Source organism: Sarcophilus harrisii, chromosome 6 (assembly GCF_902635505.1).
Source record: "Sarcophilus harrisii chromosome 6, mSarHar1.11, whole genome shotgun sequence".
NCBI classification, from domain to species: Eukaryota; Metazoa; Chordata; class Mammalia; order Dasyuromorphia; family Dasyuridae; genus Sarcophilus; species Sarcophilus harrisii.
The window spans coordinates 192,192,685-192,216,284 of NC_045431.1; the positions used below are offsets into that span (position 1 = coordinate 192,192,685).

At 36.0% G+C, this 23,600-nt stretch overlaps 1 protein-coding gene across 2 annotated transcripts; it reads left to right on the plus strand.

The window, feature by feature from the left end:
* The first annotated feature begins 971 nt into the window (after window positions 1-971).
* On the plus strand, window positions 972-22,624 carry LOC100930820 (retinol dehydrogenase 12-like). Of its 2 annotated transcripts, none has more exons than XM_031942246.1 (6): window positions 972-1,254; window positions 4,180-4,419; window positions 4,663-4,755; window positions 16,527-16,715; window positions 21,665-21,771; window positions 22,160-22,624. In XM_031942246.1, exons 1-6 carry the CDS (start codon window positions 1,086-1,088, stop codon window positions 22,424-22,426), a joined length of 1,065 nt encoding a protein of 354 aa, XP_031798106.1. In that variant the 5' UTR covers window positions 972-1,085; the 3' UTR covers window positions 22,427-22,624. The 2 variants fall into 2 exon arrangements, with proteins under 2 accessions (XP_031798106.1, XP_031798107.1); XM_031942247.1 differs by having other exon boundaries at window positions 973-1,254; window positions 22,229-22,624.
* Window positions 22,625-23,600: the final 976 nt, after the last annotated feature.

Below are 23,600 nucleotides of genomic sequence, written 5' to 3' on the forward strand. Positions count from 1 at the left end.
ACTGTTATTTTACTTTCTGAGCAGAACATCTTTTATAAAAATTTAAATTAGTCAATGTATTGGTCTCACATTATGCATAATAACTAGATATATCCCTTGTCTGAAGAGAGGGCTTTAGCTACAAGGAGCCCTTATCCTGAAGGAAAACGGAGTCTAACCCTCAGAGAACCCCCCAGTTTGATGAGGAAACCGCTCTTATCTTCAGGGGGGCTCTGTCTGTCAGGGACCTAGACCTTTAGAAAGGCTCCCAGGCTAAGGCAGAAGGCACCACTAATAGACTAGAAGCCAAAGCAACACAGGAAGAAAGAATGGGTTACTGTCAGAATGAAGGGCAGGGATTGGTAACAGTCTAAGAGAAAGTGTATGTAGACAACAGTCTAGTAGAAAAATCCTTAGCTGTTGCATTTCTTCTGTACCACATGAGATCAACTGAGAGGAGAAATAGATGGGGAAAGGACCATCCAAGCCCGGCTGGCATTCCTCTGCTGATGTGGCTTTAGTGTTTGTTTCTGTGCTGTTAAATCACAGTCGTTCACAGTAATTTTGTCTTCTTTTGAGTTATGATTGAAGATAAAGAAAGCTAGCCCTTGGGTCTTGACTTAATTAAAATTAAAAAGTAATTTTTGCAATTTCTGAGGGTAAGGTTACCAAGAAGATGAAGCTATAAATTGTGTGGGGGATGGTGATATTACCTCTGAGTGCATTACTTCTGGCTTGCCTAGCACTCTACATACAACCTGCTTCGTGGACATTAGGAAAATGGGGTGGAAAATGCCTCGCCAGGCTTATTTTTCTATTCCATGCTGTCTTTTTATAACCTTTCTGCCAAAGAAGGGAGGTGTAATCCACCACCTTTCCATTTTGTGGTCAGATCAATTGATTTCAAATTTTGCTTTGATTAAAGTCCTAGATATTTCATTCTTTTGCCAGACCACAAACTCCTCCCCTTCCATATAAGGGAAGAATGGGTGTTTCAAAATCATTAGGGTGGACACTGAACCTGAGATGACAATGAGTGTCTAATCTCAGCTCTCAAACGATTTAGATCTCTACCTAGTTTCATAGAGCCCCTGGCATTGCTGGACATGGAGACCTGGAGTCTAGACAGTTACACTTCTTATATCCTTCCTTTCCTCTCTCTCCTTCTGATTGTGCTATGGATGGTATATAGAAAAGAGTCAAACACCTGGACTCTCCAGAATTGCCCTGTAGATTTAACTGGGAAGACTGCTGTGGTTACTGGAGCTAACTCAGGTGAGAACTCCCTCTCACTGCCCGGGAATTCCATTTCTCTCATTTCTTCCCTTCCTAGACTTCCCATCCCTCTTCTAGAAAAAACAATATTCTCATTCCTTCCCACTGCAATACACACACAGAGACACACACACACCTCACATCATGAGTACAGAATCACCCTTCCCTCTTCCTTCCTAGAGTTTCCATTCCTTCCATCCTTCTGTGTACAAGTCCCTATTTCCCCTCTTTCCAAGGTCCTTATCTTTCTCACCACTGCCCTCCCCTTCCCCTCACCAGCCCCCATAACCCAATATAGAATCTTTTTCTTTTCCTTCCCTCCTTCACAGGTTTGTCCATGGGGGGGGGGGGGGGAGGGGGAAGTTTGTTAATTATCTGATATATTCAATTGTTGTTGTTTGGTATTTAAGTCTTGTCTACATCTGGGTCTCTCTTAGGCTCTTTTGGGATTTTCTTAGCAAAGATATTGTAGATATACCAGCTCATTTTATAGGTGAGGAGACTGAGGCAAACAGGGTGAAGTGACTTAATCAGGGTCATACAGTAAATACATCTTCTCTGAGGCCAGATTTGAATGAGAGTCTTCCTGACTCTCAGGTCTGTGAAGCATTTTATTGATATATACACACAAACATATATGTACAGGTAAACACACATTTTTTTTTTTCACTGAAGTCAAATTTTTTTTTGGTTAGGTTAAGTATGTTTTTTTATTAAAGTTTTTTATTCTCAAAACATATGCATGGATAATTTTTCATCATTGAACCTTGCAAAACTTTGTGTTCTAACATTTCCCCCTCTTCCTCCTACCTCCTCCCCTAGATATATACACACATTCTTTAGAGAGATACAAAATAAGGTGGTATTTGAGGTAAAATGGGAAAGACCAGAGATAATTTTATGGGAAAGGTATTGCTTAAGTTGAACTTTTAAGTTTTAGTTCAAAGTGGGTAGAAGGAGGAAGGCTATTATACAAATAAAGTGAGCAAAGGTTTAAAACACAGGAGAGAGCAGGATGTATATAACTAGCAGGATGTATATAACAGTATATAACTATGTCCTATACTACAGGACACAGAGTGCTGGACCTAGAGGCCAGAAGATCTGAATTCAAATCCAGCCTCTGACACTTTTGAGCAGATTTTTTTTGATAGGTAAAAGAGACCATTCTTTGTCTTAGTCCTTATGTAACGTTAATCACTGGTTAATTGGATGTTGCTTCAGAACTTTTCTTTTTTTTTTTTTTAATCTTAAATACAATATATGTACACATAGTTATACAGTTCTCTTGTTCCACAAGAAAAATCAGATTTAGAAAGGTAAAAATAACTTGGGAAGAAAAAACTGCAAGCCAACAACAACAGAAAGAGTATAAATGCTATGTTGTGGTCCACACTCATTTTCCAGTGTTCTTTCACTGAGTGTAGCTGGTTCTGTTCATCACTGATCAATTGGAATTGAATTGGATCCTCTCCTTGCCAAAGATTTCCACTTCCATCAGAATACATCCTCATACAGTATTGTTGTTGAAGTGTATAATGATCTCTTGATTCTCCTCATTTCACTTAGCATCAGCTCATGTAAGTCTTTGCAAGCCTCTCTGTATTCATCCTGCTGGTCATTTCTTTCTTTCTTTCTTTTTTTTTTAATAGCTTTTTATTTACAAGATATATGCATGGGTCATTTTTCAGCACTGACAATTGTAAAACATTCTGTTCCAATTTTTCCCCTCCTTCCCCCTACCCTCTCCCCCAGATGGCAGGTTGACCAATACATGTTAAATATGTTAAAGTATAAGTTAAATACAATATATATATACATGTCCATACAGTTATTTTGCTGTACAAAAAGAATTGGACTTTGAAATAGTGTACAATTAGTCTGTAAAGGAAATCAAAAATGCAGGTGGACAAAAATAGAGGGATTGGGAATTCTACGTAGTGGTTCATAGTCATCTCCCAGAGTTCATTCGCTGGGTGTCTGCTGGTCATTTCTTACAGAACAATAATACTCCACAACATTCATATAGCATAATTTACTCAGCCATTCTCCAATTGAGGAGCATCCATTCAGTTTCCAGTTTCTAGCCATTACTCAAAGGGCTGCCACAAACATTTTTGCATATACAGGTCCCTTTCCTTCTTTAATATCTATTTGGGATGTAAGCCCAATAGAAGCACTGCTGGATCAAAGGCTATGCACAGTTTAATAACTTTTTGAGTATAGTTCCAAATTGCTCTCCAGAATGGCTGGATCCGTTCATAACTCGGAGTTGTGTCCCATCAGGGTCCTAGTTTTCCCACATCCCCTTTAACATTCATCATTTTTTCCTGTCATCTTAGCCAATCTGACAGGTATGTAGTGGTATCTCAGAGTTGTCTTAATTTGCATTTCTCTGATCAATGGTGATTTGAAACACCCTTTCCTATGAATAGAAATAGTTTCAATTTCATCATCTGAAAATTGTCTGTTCATATCTTTTGGCCATTTATCAATTGGAGAATGACTTGATTTTTTATAAATTAGAGTCAATTCTCTATATATTTTGGAAATGAGGCCTTTATTTCTGTTTGCTTTTGAAGAATAAATTAGAGGCTAGTAGTCCTCTTAATAAACTATTATATTCATCCAGGAGAATGATACTAAGGAACTGGTAGGGAAAGCAGTGAGGATTCCTCCTATTACTATCTCAACCCTCATTATTAAATTGTAAACTACATACTAGCAGGAGGTAGACCTGAAATAAATTTTATCTTCCTTCCAGTGCCCAGCATAGGGCTCTGCATACTACAAGTGCCCAATTAATGCTTATTGTACTGTTAAATTTGAGATAAGAGAGAAACTATCAACTCAGTTCTAGCTTCTTCACTTCACCATCCTTCTCCCCTCCGACTTCTAAACCCACCCATGTCTCCTATGGCCCAGGGATAGGGAAGGCTGTGTGCTATGAGCTTGCCCGACGTGGGGCTCATGTGGTCCTTGGCTGCCGGAACCTGACTCAGGGGAGAAAGGCACTTGAGGACATCCAGAAAGCCACTGGGAACAAGAATCTGCTCCTTCGAGAGTTGGACCTCAGCTCTGTGGCCTCCATCAGGAGATTTTCTCAGAAACTTCTTGTAGAAGAACCCCACATCCATCTTCTGGTCAACAATGCTGGAATCTGTGGTACATTTTCCCCCCCATCCCAGGTCTAGAGATTGCTCATAACAGAAAAATTCTCCCCAACTATACCACAACTACCCATTCTGACTCCCTCTCTCCCTAAGTAACCACACTTCAAAATTAAGTGTTCCTCCTGAATTTTAAATCCAAATTTCCCAACACACATGCTTTTCACCTTCTCTCATGTAATTCAACTTGGAGATTGTGTGATGTCTCTAACCCTTTTGTATCCTTGCTTTCTTCCAGGGCTACCCTACAAGACTATTACCTCAGATGGCCTGGAATTGACTTTCATGACCAACTACCTTGGACACTTTCTGCTCACAAACCTGTTACTGGGTGAGGATAAAATACAGCCTTCCCCCATTCTCTTTTCTTCTCCTAGACCCTTATTCTCTTAACAAAGCCATGCTTCAGAAGGGACCCCAAATGTCATCTAGAAAATCTTTCTCTAAATAGAAATTCTTATATCATTCCCATCCAATGTTCACTTGATGAGTTCTAGTACTAAGAGACTACTACCAAGAAGAAGCCTATTCTACTTTTGGATAGCTTTGGCTATTAGAAAGGTTTCCTTTATGCTGTAGTGAAAGGAAATCTACTTTCCTTTTATATTCTTCTCCTGTTCCTGATACTGTCCTCTGGAGCCAATCAGAACAAACTTCTTATTGTATTTTTTAAGTTTTTAAAATTGTTTTATTTTTCTGGTTATACATGTATATTAACTTTTTAAAACATTCATTTCTTTATGAATTATGTTGGGAGAGAGAAATCAGGACAAAAGGGAAAAACCATGAGAGAAGGGGAAAAAAAACAAAAAAAAATGAACATAGAGTGTGTTGATTACATTCAATCTCCACAGTTCTCTTTCTGCATGCAGATGACATTTTCTATCCAAAGTTTATTGGGATAATTGGATCACAGAATCAGTGAGAAGAACCAGTCTTTCATAATTGATCATCATACAGTCTTGCTGATACTCTGAATAATGTATTCCTGGTTCTACTTGTTTCACTCAGCATCAATTTGTGTAAATTTTCCCAAGCTCTTCTAAAATCAACCTCATCATTTTTTATAGAAGAATAATATTCCATTACTTTAATATACCATTACTTATTTAGCCATTTCCCCAATTGATGGGCATATACTCATTTTCCAATTCTTTCCTACCACAAAAAGAGCTGCTATAAACATTTCTGCACATGTGGGTCCTTTTCCTTCCTTTATGATTTCCTTAGGATATAGACCCAGTAATGGCACTTCTGGGTCAAAGGATATGCATAGTTTTGTAGTCCTTTGAGCAGTTCCAAATTTCTCTCCAGAATGGTTGAATCATTTCTCAACTTCACATGCCCTCCAACATTTATCATTTTCTTTTTCTGTAATCCTAGCCAATCTGAGAGATGGTACCTCAGAGTTGTTTTAATTTGCATTTCTTTAATCAAGAGTGATTTAGAGCATTTTTTTTTTTCATATGACTTCCATGGCTTTAATCTAATCATCTGAAAATTGTCCATATCCTTTGATCATTTATCAATTGCAAAATGACTTGTATTCTCATAAATATGAGAGAGTTCTTTATATATTTTAGAAATGAGGCCTTTTTCAGAACACTGGCTGTAAAAAATTTTTCCCACCTTGGTTCTTCTCTTTTAATCTTGTTTGTATTGGTTTTGTTTGTGCAGAAACTTTTTAATTTAATGTAATCAAAGTTGTCCATTTTGTATTTTATAATGTTCTCTAGTTCTGGAGTCATAAATCCTCTCTTCTCCAAAGATTTGATGAGTAAATAACCCCTTCCTCTCCTAATTTGTTTATGATATTATATCCCTTATGCCCAAATCATTTCCCCATTTTGACCTTATTTCAGTATGGGGTGTGAAATGTGAGTCTATGCCAAGTTATGACATACTATTTTCCAGTTTTCCCAGCAATTTTTGTGAAATAGTTCTTATCCTAGAAGGTAGAGTTTGGGGATTTATTGAATACTAGATTATTATAGTAATTGATTTTTGTGTCATGTGTATCAAACCTATTCCTCTGATTTACCACTCTATTTCTTAGCCAGTGTCAAATGATTTTGATGATTGCTGCTTTATAATAGAATTTTGGTCTGGTACTGCTATGCCACCATCCTTTGTAATTTTTTTCATTAATTCCTCTGATATTTTTGCCATTTTGTTCTTATTGGCTGAATAAATTGTGATATATGAAAGTAATGGAATATTATTATTCTATAAAAAATGATGATTAGGTTGATTTTAGAAAGGCCTGGAAAGATTTATACAAACTGATAGCTGAATGAAACAAGCAGAATTAGAAATACTGTATCAGTAACAACAAGATTGTGTGATTATCAGCTATGAAAGACTATGTTCTTCTCAGTGATTCAGTGATCCAACAAGGCAAGCACAATAAACTTTGGATAGAAAACACCATTTGCATCCAGAAAGAAAATTATGGAAATTGAATGTAAATCAACACATGCTATGTTCCCTTTTTTTCTGTTTTTTTCTCTCCTGTGTTTTTTTCCCTTTTGTTATGATTTTTATTTCTAAATATGATTCATAAAGAATTGTATATTTAAAAATTAATATACATGCATAGCCAGAGAAATAAATGAAATGTTTTTTTTAATCCCAATATATTGTAGCATTCCATTTTTAAATTCACTCTGCTGTTTGCTTCCATTTTATGGGAGAGTTCATCCCATTCACATTCATAGTTATGATTATCAGCTCAGAACAAATTTTATCCCTCATCCATGTGGCAAATCTTCAGATACTTGAAGACTGTGATCATACCCTGTTATGCTTTCTTTTCTCTGAACTAAGTTAAGGACTAAGTTCCTCTGTTCTTTCAACCAGTCTTCAACATGGCCTATTCTCTAGTCTACTGACCATTCCATTAATTACCTATATACATTCCATTTTGTCTATCCCTTTTTTAATACATGGCTTCTTCAATTATTGCAGAATTTTTAAAATTATTGAAGAACTTAAGTTCTTCCCTTCATTTTTAATATCATTTTGAATTCTTTCTTCATTTCATGCAGGAATTCTAATAGATCTTGTGGTGAAATGGTCATGTTATTGCTGTTGTGGAGTTATTTTCTTTGGATTCTTTTTTGGTGGATTCATATTTTTTGTTATTTGTACATTCTTATGATTACTAATTTTTCCAACTTTGCTTCCTTAATTTGGATTTTGTGCCAGAGGCAGGTTTTTCACATTTTTTGAAAAGTATGGTGGAATCTTGTTTAGTCATAGGATGTGTATTATCTGGGGTGCTAACTCCAGATTCAGGTTCAGAAAGATACAAATTCATGTTCCAGGTTTCCATGGTTTGTCCCTCGTGTACATTATAGAATGCTATACTGGATTCTTTTTCTAGTGTTGTCTGGTAGACTTTTTGTGTGAACCTGAGAAAGAAAAAAAATATACTTAGTAGAATTTTATCTTAGGTTACTTGATCCTATGTCCTTATTTCAGACTTGCTAAAATTGTGAGAGGTGGGTTGTTTTGCTTCTGATCACTTTGCTATCTTAGCTGTTAGATCAATTCTTTTTTTAAAAAAAAAATTTCCCCTAATTTCATGTGAAAATAATTTTTAACATTCATCTTTTAAAATTTTGAGTTCCAAATTTTTCTCTCACTGAGCTGATAAGCTTTTTTTTTTTGGTAATTAGTATTTTGTTTCTTTCCAATTATATGCAAAGCTAATTTGCAACATTAATTTTTTTATTTTTGTCCCTCTTTTTCTCCCTTCCCTCATCCAAGAGAGCAAGCAATATGGTTTAGATTATAAGTGTGCAATTATATAAACATATTTTCACAGTAGAAATCTTATGAAATAACAAGAGGGAAAAACACAAAAAAGAAAAACCAACAAAAATTGAAAACAATATACTTTTGTCTGCATTCAGACTTCATAGTTCTTTTTCTGGATGTAGATAGCTTTTTCCAAAAATGAGTCTTTTGGAATTGTCTTGGATAGTTGTATTGCAAAGAAGAACTAAAACAAAGAGTTGATCATCATGCATGTTGCTGTTATTTCATACAGTGTTCACGTGGATCTGCATACTTCCCTATTCATTAGTTCTATGTAAGTCTTTTCAGGTTTTTCTTAAATCTACCTGCTCATCATTTTTAATAGCACAATAGTATTCCATTACATTCATATACCACAACTTGTTCAGTCATTGCCTAATTGATGGGCATTCCTTCAATTTTCAAATCTTTGGTATCAAAAAAAAGAGATGTGTAAATATTTTTGTACATGTAGGCTCTTTTCCTTTTTTATAATCTCTTTGGGATACAGATATAATAGTGGATTAATTGTTGGATCAAAGGGTATGCACAGTTTTATACTCTTTGGGCATAGTGCCTAATTGTTCTTCAGAATATTTGGATCAGTTCACAACTCCACCAACAATGCATTAGTGCTCCAATTTTCCTCTATCTCCAACATTGTCATTTTCCTTTTCTGTCATATTACTCAATTTAATCAAGATGTGAAGTGGTGGGGCAGCTAGGTGGCGTGGTGGATAGGGCATCAGCACTGAAGTCAGGAGGACCTGCTTTCAAATCTGGCCTCAGATACTTCCTAGGTGTGTGACTCTGGGGAAGTCACTTAATCCCAATTGCTTTAGGAAAAAAAAAAAAGATGTGAGGTGATATCTTAGTGTTGTTTTAATTTGCAGTTCTCTAATCAATAGTGATTTGGAGCATTTTTTTCATGTGATTATAAATAGTTTTAATTTCTTCATCTAAAAACTTTGATCATTTATCAATTGGAGAAATAAATTGTATTCTTTCAAATTGGACTCAGTTTTCTATATGTTTAAGAAATGGGATCTTTATCAGAAATACTTGTCATAAAAATTGTTTCCTATCTTTCTGTTTTCTTTCTAATCTTGCTTGCATTGGTTTTGTTTGTAATAAACTTTTTAAATTTAACATAACCAAAATTATTCATTTTGTATTTCATAATGTTCTCTATCTCTTTCTTGATCATAAAGTCTTCTCTTCTCCATAGATATGACAGGTAAACTTATTTTTTGCTCTCCTAATTTGCTTATGGTATTATCCTTTTTAAAGCATGTACCCATTTTGACCTTATTTTGATAAATTATATGCATGTTAGTCTATGTCTAGCTTCTGCAATATTATTTTCTAGTTTTTCTAATAGTGTTCTTATACTGAATTCTTATCTTAGGATCTGGAATCTTTGGATTTATTAAATATTAGTTTACTAAAATTAATTACTACTGTGTCTTTTGTATCTAATCTACTTCATTAATTTCTTAGCCAGGACTAAAGTTCTTATGATTGCTACTTTATAATATAGTTTTAGATCTAGTATGGCTAGGTCACCTTCCTTTGCATTGTAATATAATTGGTATAGTATTGAATAAGTAAATCAATTTAGTAGAATTGTCATTTTTTATTATATTAGCTCAGTCTATGTATGAGTAATATTTTTACAATTGTATAGGTCTGACTTCATTTATGTGAAAAGTGTTTTGTAATTGTGTTCATATAATTCCTAGGTTTGTCTTGGCAAGTAGTTTCTTAAATATTTTATATTGTCTATCATTACTTTAAATGGAAATTCTCTTTTTATCTCTTCTTGTTGAGCTTTGTTGTTAATATATATAAATGCTGATGATTTATGTGGATTTATTTTATATCTTGCAGCTTTGCCAGAATTGTTCATTATTTCATTGTTTTTTAGTTAATTCTTTAAGTATACCATGATATCATCTGCAAAGAGTAAGAGTTTTATTTCCTCATTGCCCATTCCAATTCCTTCAATTTTTTTCTTCACTTATTGATAAAGCTAATATTTCTAATACAATATTGAATCCTAGTGGTAATAATGGACTTCCTTGTTTCTTTTTATTATTATTATTATTATAACTTTTTATTGACAGGCATGCCAGGGTAATTTTTTTTTAAACAACATTATCCCTTGTACTCACTTCTGTTCCAATTTTTCCCCCTCTCCCTCTACCCCCTCCCCTAGATGGCAAGCAGTCCTATATATGTTAAATATGTCGCAGTATATCCTAGATACAATATATGTGTGCAGAACCAAACAGTTTTCTTGTTGCACAGGGAGAATTGGATTCAGAAGGTAAAAATAACCCGGGAAGAAAAACAAAAATGCAAACAGTTTACATTCATTTCCCAGTGTTCTTTCTTTGGGTGTAGCTGCTTCTGTCCATCATTGATCAATTGAAACTGAGTTAGGTCTCTTTGTCAAAGAAATCCACTTCCATCAGAATACATCTTCATACAGTATCGTTGTTGAAGTATATAATGATCTCCTGGTTCTGCTCATTTCACTTAGCATCAGTTCATGTAAGTCTCTCCAAGCCTCTCTGTATTCATCCTGCTGGTCATTTCTTACAGAACAATAATATTCCATAACATTCATATACCACAATTTACCCAACCATTCTCCAATTGATGGGCATCCATTCATTTTCCAGTTTCTAGCCACTACAAACAGGGCTGCCACAAACATTTTGGCACATACAGGTCCCTTTCCCTTCTTTAGTATCTCTTTGGGGTATAAGCCCAGTAGTAGCACTGCTGGGTCAAAGGGTATGCACAGTTTGATAACTTTTTGGGCATAATTCCAGATTGCTCTCCAGAATGGTTGGATTTGTTCACAACTCCACCAACAATGCATCAGTGTCCCAGTTTTCCCACATCCCCTCCAACATTCATCATTATTTTTTCCTGTCATCTTAGCCAATCTGACAGGTGTGTAATGGTATCTCAGAGTTGTCTTAATTTGCATTTCTCTGATTAATAGTGATTTGGAACACTCTTTCATATGAGTGGTAATAGTTTCAATTTCATCATCTGAAAATTGTCTGTTCATATCTTTGGACCATTTATCAATTGGAGAATGGCTTGATTTCTTATAAATTAGAGTCAATTCTCTATATATTTTGGAAATGAGGCCTTTATCAGAACCTTTAACTGTGAAGATGTTTTCCCAGTTTGTTGCTTCCCTTTTAATCTTGTTTGGATTAGTTTTGTTTGTACAAAGGCTTTTTAATTTGATGTAATCAAAATTTTCTATTTTGTGATCAATAATGATCTCTAATTCATCTTTGGTCACAAATTTCTTCCTCCTCCACAGGTCTGAGAGATAAACTAAACTATGTTCCTCTAATTTATTTATAATCTCATTCTTTATGCCTAAATCATGGATCCATTTTGATCTTATCTTGGTATACGGTGTTAAGTGTAGGTCCATGCCTAGTTTTGGGCATCCTTGTTTCATCCCTGATCTTATTGGGAAGTCTTCTAGCTTACCCCCATTTCAGATAATGCTTGCTGATGATTTGTTTATCGTTTTAAAACAATTATTTCTATGCTCTCTAGTGTTATTAATAAGAATGAGTACTATATTTTGTCAAAAGGTTTTTCTGTCTCTATTGAGATAATCATATATTTTCTCTCAGTTTTGTTATTGATAATAGTCAATTATGTTAATAGCTTTCCTAATATTGAACCAGCCTTGCATTCCTGATCATAGTATATTATTCTGGTGAAAATTGCTGTAATCACTTTGCTAATGTTTTATTTAAAAATTTTGCATGAATAGTTAGGGAAATTGGTCTATAATTTTCTTTCTCTGTTTTGGCTCTTTCTGGTTTAGGGATTAGCATCATATTTATGTCACAAAAAGAATTTGGTAGAACTCCTTCGCTTATTTCTCCAAATAGTTTATATAGTATTGGAATTAATTGTTTTTTAAATATTTGGTAGAATTCACTTGTAAATTTATCTGGCCCTGGATTTTTTCTTTCTTTTTTTGCTGAGACAATTGGGGTTATGTGACTTGCCCAGGGTCACACAGCTAGGAAGTGTTAAGTGTCTGACACCAAATTTGAACTCAGGTCCTCCTGACTTCAGGACTAGTGCTCTATCCACTATGCCACTTAGCTGCTCTCCCCCCTGCCCCAGATTTTTTTCTTAGGGAGTTCATGATGGTTTGTTCAATTTCTTTTTCTAAAATGGGGTTATTTCAATATTTTATTTCCTCTTCTGTTAATCTGGGAAATTTATATTTTTTGAAAATATTAATTTATTTAACTTAGGCTGTCATATATATTGGTATACATTAGGGCAAAATAGCTCTTAATTATTGCTTTAATTTCCTCTTCATTGGTAGTGAATTTACCCTTTTCAGTTTTGATATTGGTAATTTGGTTTTCCTTGTTTTAAAAAATCAAATTAACTAAAGTTTTATCTATTTTATTATTATTGTTGGGCTGTGCCCCCCTAATAAAACCAGTTCTTAGTTTTATTTATTAATTCAATAGTTTTCTTACTTTCAACTTGAATTTTTCTTTTGCTTGAATTTCTAATTTGACATTTAATTGGGGATTCTTAATTTGTTCTTTTTTGAACTTTTAAAGTTGAATCCCAATTCATTCATCTACTCTGTCTCTACTTTATTCATATAAGTATTCCCCTAAGTACTTCTTTGGCTGTATGTATCCTATAAATTTTGTTATGTTGGGGGCAGCCAGGTGATACAATAGATAGAGCACCAGTCCTGAAGGAAAACAACTCCTTAAAAAAATAGAATTGAGGGCAACTAGGTGGCATAGTGAATAGAGCACCAGCCCTGAAGTCAGAAGGACCTGAGTTCAAATCTGACCCCAGACACTTAACACTTCTTAGCTGTGTGACTCTAGGCAAGTCACTTGACCCCAATTGCCTCAGCAAAAATAAATAAATAAAGATAGAACTGGTCAAGAGTAGAGAAGTTGCTTCTTGCAATTGTCTACCCATTTAATCTGAGAAAATGGAGATTGAGCAGTCAGAAGGAACCTTTCCCAAGAGGGAAAAAGGCTTCTCAATAGAAATATAAAAAAGATACACAGGAAAGAAAAAACAATAAGAGGGTATTCAATAAGATTAAACTATTTATATACTATACAAAAAGATGACATTGGAACTCTTGAGAACTATTTCTCTATTAGAACAGTTAAAAGAAAAATAATTACAGGGTGAGCCTTTTCCCCTCTTTCATGATCTTTTTTTGAATATCCAGTAGTGACACTGGATGGTATGTACAGTTTCATAGTCTTTTGGGCATAGTTCCAAATTGCTCTCCAGAATGGATGGATCAGCTCATAATTCCACTAATAATGTATTAGTGTCCCAGTTTTCTTACATCCCCTCCAACATTTATCATCTTTTCAGGTCATCTTAAACAATCGGAGAAGTGTAAAGTGCATACTAGCTCTTAAGGATCAGTGATTTCCTCCTTCAACATGCTTACAAACTACCCATGTAATGATATAGTCTAGAATTCTGTCAGAGATCAATAAGCATTATCAACATATGCTTTGAAGAATTTCTTCTCCATGTTCTTGAAAGTTAAGATTAGCTTCTACCGTCCTGTTTTTAGATTGTTTTTCTCCCCAGAGATCATTAATAACAGCCCAACAACTGTATTTATCAGTTCTTTCTGTATTCTCAGTTATAATTCATAAAGACCTAGTTTTGAATTCACTAAGAATTTATAGGTCCTCCAAATCCAGGGATTTTTCATGATACTATCCTGTCTATATCAATCATTCATCTAGTCAGAGAAGACTATCATTCATTTAGAGTAAACTGTAGTAAAAGTAATATTAAGTAATTCTCCCTTCCTTTGTCATCATTCTCACTTTAGGTATGCATAGAATGTGGGCACACCCATGATCCAGAAACCTTGGGTTGAGAATATGATCAATTACCATTGGGTTTTTGGCTTTGGGATCTAGTTTCTAAACCCTTTTATTGACTGAAAAAACAGATGGGAAGTCTCAGCACAGAGAACAGCACAGAGAATGATTGAATATGAAAATTATGACAGAAAGATAGTGAAATCTTGTGTCACCTGAAAAGTGACAGAGAGATAGAACAGACTAGATTCCCCAAAGAACAACTTGTACATGAACACAATTTACCAAAACAGGAGAATCAAAAGCCTGGATTAAGTGAGACCTTTTCCTTGTGGGTACTGTGAGCAATGCAGTCCAAGCACCTGAAGAAGGTGGGGCCTCTGGGGGATAAACATTGTCTTAAATTTTCATCATTTTAGACACAACTTATTTTGTCAGTTTATATAAAATCTGTCCTGCAATATTTGACATTGTGTTAGGTAAACATCACTTTCAATCATTTTGGTTTATGGAGGAAGCTTCAAAAAAATGTACCCCGAGGCAAGCAGCTTAAAGCACATCCTCAAAGACATTTTTGTTAAGGAGATAAAAAAGATTCTGGGACATAAACCCCATGAACAGAAGCCTGGAGACCTGGAGATTACTGCTGGCAAGACAGCCAGGTTGGTGATGGGGGTGGAGAAGGACAGGGCAAGAAAAGCTCGCTTAGGATGTGGTTTCTAGGGGGTTGGAAGAAAGAGGGGTATCTAGTGGCTTACTGGCTTAACTATGTTTGCTACTTATATGCTAAATCAATTTGTTTCTGCAAAAACTGTATAAATGTCAGCTCTACACCAATCTCCCCTGCCCCTGCCCCCACACAGAGGTTGTGGTATGGAGTAAAGTCTAAATCTAAAACTTAGTTAGGCCTTTCGAAGGACCTGAATGCTTGCCAGACACAAGTCAAATGCTCATATTCTCAGAATTGACCTCGAGTAGGGGGCTGGGAAAAAGTTCCAAAGAAAGGGATTTAGTGAAAAGATTGCATACCATCTGTATACTGTAATGCAGGAGAAACTGAACAAGATAGAGATTAGAGAGTATTTGATAATCTGTTTAAAAGGGAGAGATTTACTAGGACCAAATGGATCCATGGTTTGGTCCCAGGGCTGAATGACACTATAGTCTCCAAGAAGCCAACAAACAATGAGCTTTCTCAATGACATATACACAAGTGGCTCAGACTCAGGGGGTAGACTGAAGCGGGGGCGGAGTCAGGGTGCTGAGAGCTCTCAGCAGAGAGCTGAGAGCAGAGAGCTGAGAGCGGGATCGGGACTCTGACAATCTAGTTCTGACAGAATGAGGGGAGGCATGGCAGGAGGAACCTTGGAGATGGGGAGAGGCATCTTGATAAGACAGTATCTGACATTCTGATAGCTTGGGATGGGGAGAGGCATTCTGATGTTCTAAAACATAAGATCTTTTATCCTTATCAAATATTCTAATAAAAGAGGGAGGGGAGGTTTTGCAGGACTGAGAAGCATGGAAACGAACTGTGGCATAACATATACCAGGAGCCATGGCTTGGGGTCATCAGTCCTAACAAGTCATTTAGAGGTGATAGAACCACTGTCCCAAAGCCCATTGGTATGGGATTCTCACCTTATTGGTGAAGAGTACTAGCTCATAATTATATCTATTTTCTCTCTCTTTTAGGGACTTTCCAAATGGCAGTCCTTTCTGGGGTCTCATTAGGCATTGAATCTTCTTGACTCTTTAAGCAATGAGTCACTTCAAGTGCTAGGCTAGTACTCTCTCTCTTTGAGGACGGTAGAGTGGCCTCTGGCCCCAACCTCCTGCTTCCCTTCATGGTTGGAATGAAATTCTCCTTGGAAAAGGGGGAGGTGGAGAAGAGGCTAGAAATGTCTTCTCTGCCTCCCTTTTAGCCACATACAAGGGCAGTGTCTTTTGCAACAAGTGGAGTCTCTGTGCACATGCAGAGCCTTCTACTATATATCCTTTCTCCATGTTTACAGTAGTAAACATCCGGATTGATCTTTAAACCCAGGCACTCTGACTCGAGTTCTATGCTGTTTGCACAGAGATTGGCTCTCCAGCCTGAAGGGCTGTTTCCCCTAGGGAGGATGGTGGATGGTGGCAGGAGTTAAGAGTTTCCTTGGCTTCGGGTATCTATCTGAGTGAAGAGGCAGTGTTTAAAAGTGAGAAGAATACTGAATTTCAAATCAGGAAATCTAGTCCCACTGGAACGCTGATCCCCCAGGAAATTTAAGTCCCAACTCTTCCACTTATTAACTTATAAACTGAACAAGTCACTTTTCATAATCATAATCATTATCATCACCTTCTTCTCTTTCTCCTCTTCCTCCTCCTCCTTTCTTCTTCTTTCTTCTTCTTCCTTTTATTTCAGAGGGCCTGCTCTCTGCAGACTCGGCCCGAGTGGTGAATGTGACCTCTTTCCGACACAAGTATGGGATTGTGGATGAACAACACCTAGTAGGAGCTGGATCCCCCCTTCTTCCACAACAGTGTTATGACTCTACTAAGCTGCTGTTGGTCCTTTTCACTAAAGAGCTTGCCCAGAGACTTCAAGGCACAGGTAACCATACCCCTACCCCATAGCACCTCTAGAGGTTCATCTGCTATCCACCCCTTCCTCCCATAGTCCCTCCATACCACCTTCTCAAATATGGTCCCAGAATCTTTCCTAGATTGTCCCTGTCACATTACCCACAATCCTGTCCACTTCACCCCTAAATGGTCCTTTGATACCTCCTTAATCTTCCTACCATCTTTCTTTGCTGCTCTCCTGTTCTGACCCACAATTCCCTCCATTTCCAATGTTTTCTTCTCCTGCCACAGTCTTCCACATCTGCCTGTGTTACTATGTCATCAACCTGGCCCCTATCTCTGTTTTCCAGAATAAACCCACATCATACATATGTATAGTGTATATATCCGATTGGAGTTAAAAAAAAAAAACAAAAACCTGGAAGATAAACACTGATACCATTTTCTACATTCCCCAAACTTCAGCACTCCCTCATATCTATTCTATTTAATACAATTCAGCTCAGCAAATAAATATTTAAGTTAGCAGTTGAGACATAAAAAGCTTAGATAAGTTACTGGACCTTTATAGTCTAGTGGAAGAAAGAGACACAAAGAGTAAGTACATACATAATAAATGCACTATAGGGATAGGTTCACATCCCAGAATACCTATTATCCTGTCCAGAATCATGATTAGGTATCTGAGAAAGCCTAAAATGAGTATGGGGCAAGTAAACTAGACCTAAAAGGAGTCTGGGATAAGTAGGCCAAAATGCACCCTCAAATCAACTTTGTAATTTACAATGTATAAATAATACAAGTAATTAAGACAAATTTAATAGCCTGAGAGGAAGATTTAATTACTATAGTGGATTTTAGCTGCTAAAGGTATATATACCTTAGATTTTTATATTCTCTAAATTTCACTACCTAGGTACAAAGCCCAAGTCTCCCTGCCCTAGTTATAGGTATAGTTTACCTCATAAATTTAACAAACATTTCTAATACTTAATACATTTTCAGTAATAATAGCAATAATTATGTAAAGTTTGCAAAGTGCTTTGCACAATGGCTCTTTTGATCCACATGAAAGGGCTCTGGGGAAATGGAAATAAACACTAAAACAATCCTTGTCCTTTGGAACCTTACAGTGACATGTACACAAAACAGTTGTATTTAGGTTTTTAAGGCTTGCCAGGGAAGTTGGCTGGAAGAAGTTCCTGAATTTGGCTTTGAAAGCAGAAAAGGAATAAACCCTTAGAGATTTCACCTGGAGGCTTATGAATAATCTTTTTTTAATTAAAAAAATTGTATTCATCACCCTTAATTTCCAATATTTTCTTTTCTTCTTCCCATATTCATTCATCAAAGAATAAAATAGAATAAAAATGTAATTCAGCAAAACTAACAAATATATCAACCAAGTCCCACGTTATAGTTCCACTTTCATGTCCCCTACTTTGTATTCTTATATACCTTCTCTGGGATAAAATAACAGTAACAATAATAACAATAATAACTAACATTTACATAGTAACTACTATTGCCAAGGATTGTGCTGGGTTTTTAAAAAAATAATTCTTATTTCATTTGATCCTGAGATGTAGTCACTATTATTATTATTACCATTTTATAGTTAAGGAAATTTAGGCAAAATTAATGGCCATAATTTCATATCATTTAGTTTCCATTTTTCTTTTTCTTTTCATTTACATTGTAGTTATGACTTTCTGTCTTTTAAATTCTGCTCACTTCATTTTGCATTTGTTCAGTGTGTCTTGTAGTGTTTTTTTGTATTCTTCATAGTCATCATTTCTTGCAGTACAGTAATTTTCCATTCCATTCATGTATTACAACTTGTTTAGCCATTATGCAATTGATGGACATTTACTTTGTTTCCAGTTCTTTGTTACTACAAAAAGAACTATTATAAATATGTTGGTATATATACTACCTTCCTTTTTATCACTACTCCTCATTTCTTTTTTTTTAAGCATAACTCCAAATTTCTTTTAAGAATGGTTGAACTAATGAATATTTCTCCCAAGCAGTGCACTCCTACAACATTAGCTAATCTTGCCAATTTGCTGTTAAGGCACAAAACCCCAAAGTTGTTTGGATTTGCATTTTTCTTATTATTAGTGACAAAATGCCTAAATTGTCTTGAGTGGTTTCCTGAAGGTTAGTCCTGTGATATGATGGTAAGCATGTACAGAGAGACAGAAATCCTGATTGGTGGAGAGGATTCTGAACCCATGATGCTAAATAGGAGAAAAGAAAACCCAAATGGGAGTCATAGAGTTGGACACGACTGAATACTAACAATCAACATTGATAATGGAAGTTACCTGACCCTCAAATTTCCTTTACTAATGAAATCACAGAAAACCCTATTCTCATCTCCAAATTCATGTTTGCTGTTGTTTGGTTGTTTCGGTCCTATCTGACTCTTCATGTCCTCATTTAGAGTTTTCTCAGCAATCATACTAGTGTAGTTCACCATTTCCTTCCCCAGCTCATTTAATGGCTATATTAAACTGAGGCAAACAGGATTAAATAATTTGCTTAGGTCACAGAGCTAGGAAGTGTCTGGGGCCAGATTTGAACTTGGGCAGATGAATCTTCTCAACTCCAAGCCTGGCACACTCTCCACTAGACCACCTACCTGCCATATTCATGTTAATTACCTCCATATTTTGGATATTAGAATTATCAGAATATTTAGCAAGGAGTTTTTTCCTCCCATTCTTCTTCTTTATTCTGGTTAAATTAATTTTCATATAAAAATTCAAATTTGCATATTAAATAATCTGTTTTATCTATTTAATTGATTGATCTTTAACTCATTTGGTTAAAACTTCTTGGTCTAGCTATATCCATAAAAGGTGTTTGATTTGGTTCTCTTACTTTTTTAATGATGAACTTTAATACTTAGGTCCTAAAGTATCCTAAAGGATACTTCATACCAAGTATAAGATAAAGAAAGGATAATCTCACACACTCTCTAAAACTACCTTCATGGCCCATTCTTCCCACATCCCAATACCTCCTAATATTTGGCCCTTTTCAACTAGATGTGACATGACCTCATGAAATTCACGCCTCAGTAAGTTCTGTCTTAAGGAAGCACGATGAAATCTGTTTTAGGTACAGAAGTCAAAACTAGGAAGAGAGGGTAGATGTTTCTGAGAAGCAAATTTGGGCTCATTGTAAAGAAAACTTCCTAAGTGTGTAAGAGAAGGCCAAAGTGGTGCTATGAATTTAGGTTAGATAAAAGTTCGTTTTAGCTGGAAGAGATTAAAGAAAGCTCCTCAGAAGGGTTGTCACTGTAGAAGATGATTGTTAAACTGCCAAAAGTGGAGATAAAGAGAGAGTGAATTCAGATAAAGGGAATAGCATGAGAAAGGGCAAGGCAGTAAGAAGTGAGGAGTCTGTTTTGATAATAGCTTTTTACATTTCAAAGTACATGCAAAGATAGTTTTCAACATATTTGCAAAGCCTTGGGTTCCATATTTTTCTCCTTCCCTTATCACATTCTCCCTCCCCTATGTTAAACATGTATAATTCTTCTAAACATATTTCCACATTTATCATATAAAACAAGAAAAATCAGATCAAAAGGGGAAAAATGATAAAGAAAAAAATAAGCAAACAACAAAGGTGAAAATACTATGTTGTGATTCACATTCAGTTCCCACAGTCCTCTCTTTGGATACAGGTAGCTTTTTTCATAGCAAATCTATTGAAATTGGCCAGAATCACCTCATTGTAAAGAGCCATGTCCATCAGAACTGAACATCGTATAGTCTTACTGTTGCTGTGTACAATGATCTTCTGGTTCTGCTCACTTCATTCAGCATCAGTTCATGTAAGTCTCTCCAGGCCTTTCTGAAATCAGTCTGCTGATCATTTCTTATAGAACATTAATATTCCATAACATTTATATATCCTAACTTACTCAGCCATTCTTCAATTGATGAACATCCACTCAGTTTCCACTTCCTTGCCACTACAAAAAGGGCTGCTATAAACGTTTTTTGCACATATGGATCCTTTTTCCTCCTTTAAGATCTCTTTGGGATTCAGATCCAGTAGAGTCACTGCTATATCAAAGGGTATACATAGTTTGATAACCCTTTGAGCATAGTTTCAAGGAGTCTGTTTTGACAAGAGTCAATTTAGGCTGGACAGAAAGTGAAATGAGGCTTGAAAAATAGGTTTGAGCTAAATCATGGGAAGTTTTTTTTTTTTTTGAACTTTTTTTTTGTTTGTTTTGTTTTGTTTTGTTTTGTTTTTATTTAATAGCCTTTTATTTACAGGATATATACATGGGTAACTTTACAGCATTAACAATTGCCAAACCTCTTGTTCCAATTTTTCACCTCTTACCCCCCCCACCCCCTCCCCTAAATGGCAGGATGACCAGTAGATGTTAAATATATTAAAATATAACTTAGATACACAATAAGTATACATGACCAAAACATTATTTTGCTGTACAAAAAGAATCAGACTCTGAATTATTGTACAATTAGCTTGTGAAGGAAATCAAAAATGCAGGTGTGCATAAATATAGGGATTGGGAATTCAATGTAATGGTTTTTAGTCATCTCCCAGAGTTCTTTTTCTGGGTATAGCTAGTTCAGTTCATTACTGCTCCATTAGAAATGATTTGGTTGATCTTGTTGCTGAGGATGGCCTGATCCATCAGAACTGGTCATCATCTAGTATTGTTGTTTGAAGTATATAATGATCTCCTGGTCCTGCTCATTTCACTCAGCTTCAGTTCGTGTAAGTCTCTCCAGGCCTTTCTGAAATCATCCTGTTGGTCATTTCTTACAGAACAGTAATATTAATCATGGGAAGTTTTAAATGTTGCAAGGAAAGGAAGTTGGGGCTTTGTTTGATAGGGAGCTCCATAACCTCTCTTATTATAACACCTTCTTATATCCATCTCCACTTTCCTGGATCCATATTTTACCCCTTGTACCTCAGGTGTGACAGTGAATTCAGTGGAACCAGGGATTGTAAAAACGGGAATTATGAAGAATTATACTTGGCTGTATCGCAGTATCTTCTGCATCTTGAGCGTCTTCTTAAAGGTGAGGAGATAGAGGTATTCTGTATTTCTCATGTCTTCCATGTGGGTCTGGGAGGTAGTGGTCTCTGTACTTCCCCTAACATTAGCCCTCTCCCTTATATCCTAGAGCAAGGTACAGCTTCTGGATATGACTCCTAGAATCATAACACATATGAAGATAATAATTTTCTCTTTTATAACATGTAAAGCATCTGTTTCATAACACTTCATGAGAGATGTCTTAATATCCATATTTATTTTATAGAAGGAAAAACTAAAATTCAGAGAAGGGGTAACATAGATTTAGAGCTGAGATGAATATCTAGGACTCCTTACTCCCAAGCCAGTGTACTCTCTCTACTAGCTTAGAAAGGAGTATATTCTCTCCTACCCCTATTCCCTCATCCCAGGTATCCCTGGATCCCTTGAGCTGGTTATTACTTTCACTTCTGACTCTTCTCCCTTTGCTGTCACCCAAGACCGCTGCACAGGGTGCCATTCCAGTCTTGTACCTGAGCTTAGCAGAAGAACTACATGGCATTTCAGGAAAATATTTTAACTCCAAATGTAACTTGAGCTTGCCTGTTGAGTCTGCCCGGGACCCTGGAGTAGCCCACAGCCTCTGGAACACTTCAGCCAGACTGATCAACCTAGAGAAAATGATCAAGAAAAAATGACTAGTCAAAACCCAGTGATCCCTGCCTCGCATTATTCCACTACTTACTGTAATGACCTGGATTGACTTGGGGCTTACTACTGAACTAATCAGAACACTTTCAAAGTTATTTTTCTATGTAATGTGATTGTTATACACATTGTTCTCCTGGTTCGTCTCACCTTACTCTGCATCTAAATAAATAGATATTGTCTTTCCAGTTGTCCGTTTCATTCTTCAGTATAGCAAATATTTCATCAATTCATATGCTGCATTTGATTTAGTGAGAAAACCAAATTAATTTTATCCTGTAACTGATATTTTATTTTACACTTGATTTTATTCTGTAACAGGCAGTGCTACATTTTGTATAACTACCCCAAGTCACTTTCTTTATCTTTAAACTAATTTCATAAGAATATATATTTAGAAGTTCAGTCTTCCCCTCTGATTGCATTTAAAAGTCCAGCCTTCCTGTAAATTACCTTAATTAAAGGAAACCTATTATCTTTGTTCTACCAGTTATCCTTGTAAGGTGCTGCCCTTCTTTGAAATCTGATCTGTTATCTATAAACCATTAGTTTTTCTTGTAAAATGCATATAGAATTTATCATCAGAGTGGAAGGAGGGGTTGGTGATAGCCCTGCATTCCCAGTTTCCAGCAATTAATATTGTCCTTCATGCCTATGATGCAACAAGCTCTGTGCCCAATCACATTATTTTCCCTGTCTATGATGTTGCTTTCTATTTCTGGGACATTCTTTTCCTTTCATTTATAAAAGAGGGTTGTCCCCATCATTCAGGGTCTTAGTTAGCTGAGGAGGCTAAGACTCGGTTCATTGGAAAATTCTTACTTTGTCAATAAATTGATCATTTTTGGAGCTTTGTGCCTCAGTTTACTTTGATTTTGATCATAACAGTTTGGCAACCACAAAAGAACTGAGGAAGGGAGGCTTCCACCCAAGTTCTGGAACCAGCTCCAATCCCCAAGTAATAAATGAAGACATTACTCATCCCACATTCATGTATGCATGATGCTTTTTAGCTCCTCCCCTTATCTGATTTCTTTTTGAGGGGTCTTTTGTGGGGATCCACTTAATAATAATCTGGTCACCATCCTAGACTGCATGATGGGGATTAGAGATCCTTGAATCATCTGGTAGATGCCCTAGAAAGCCTCTCTGTAAGTGATCCAG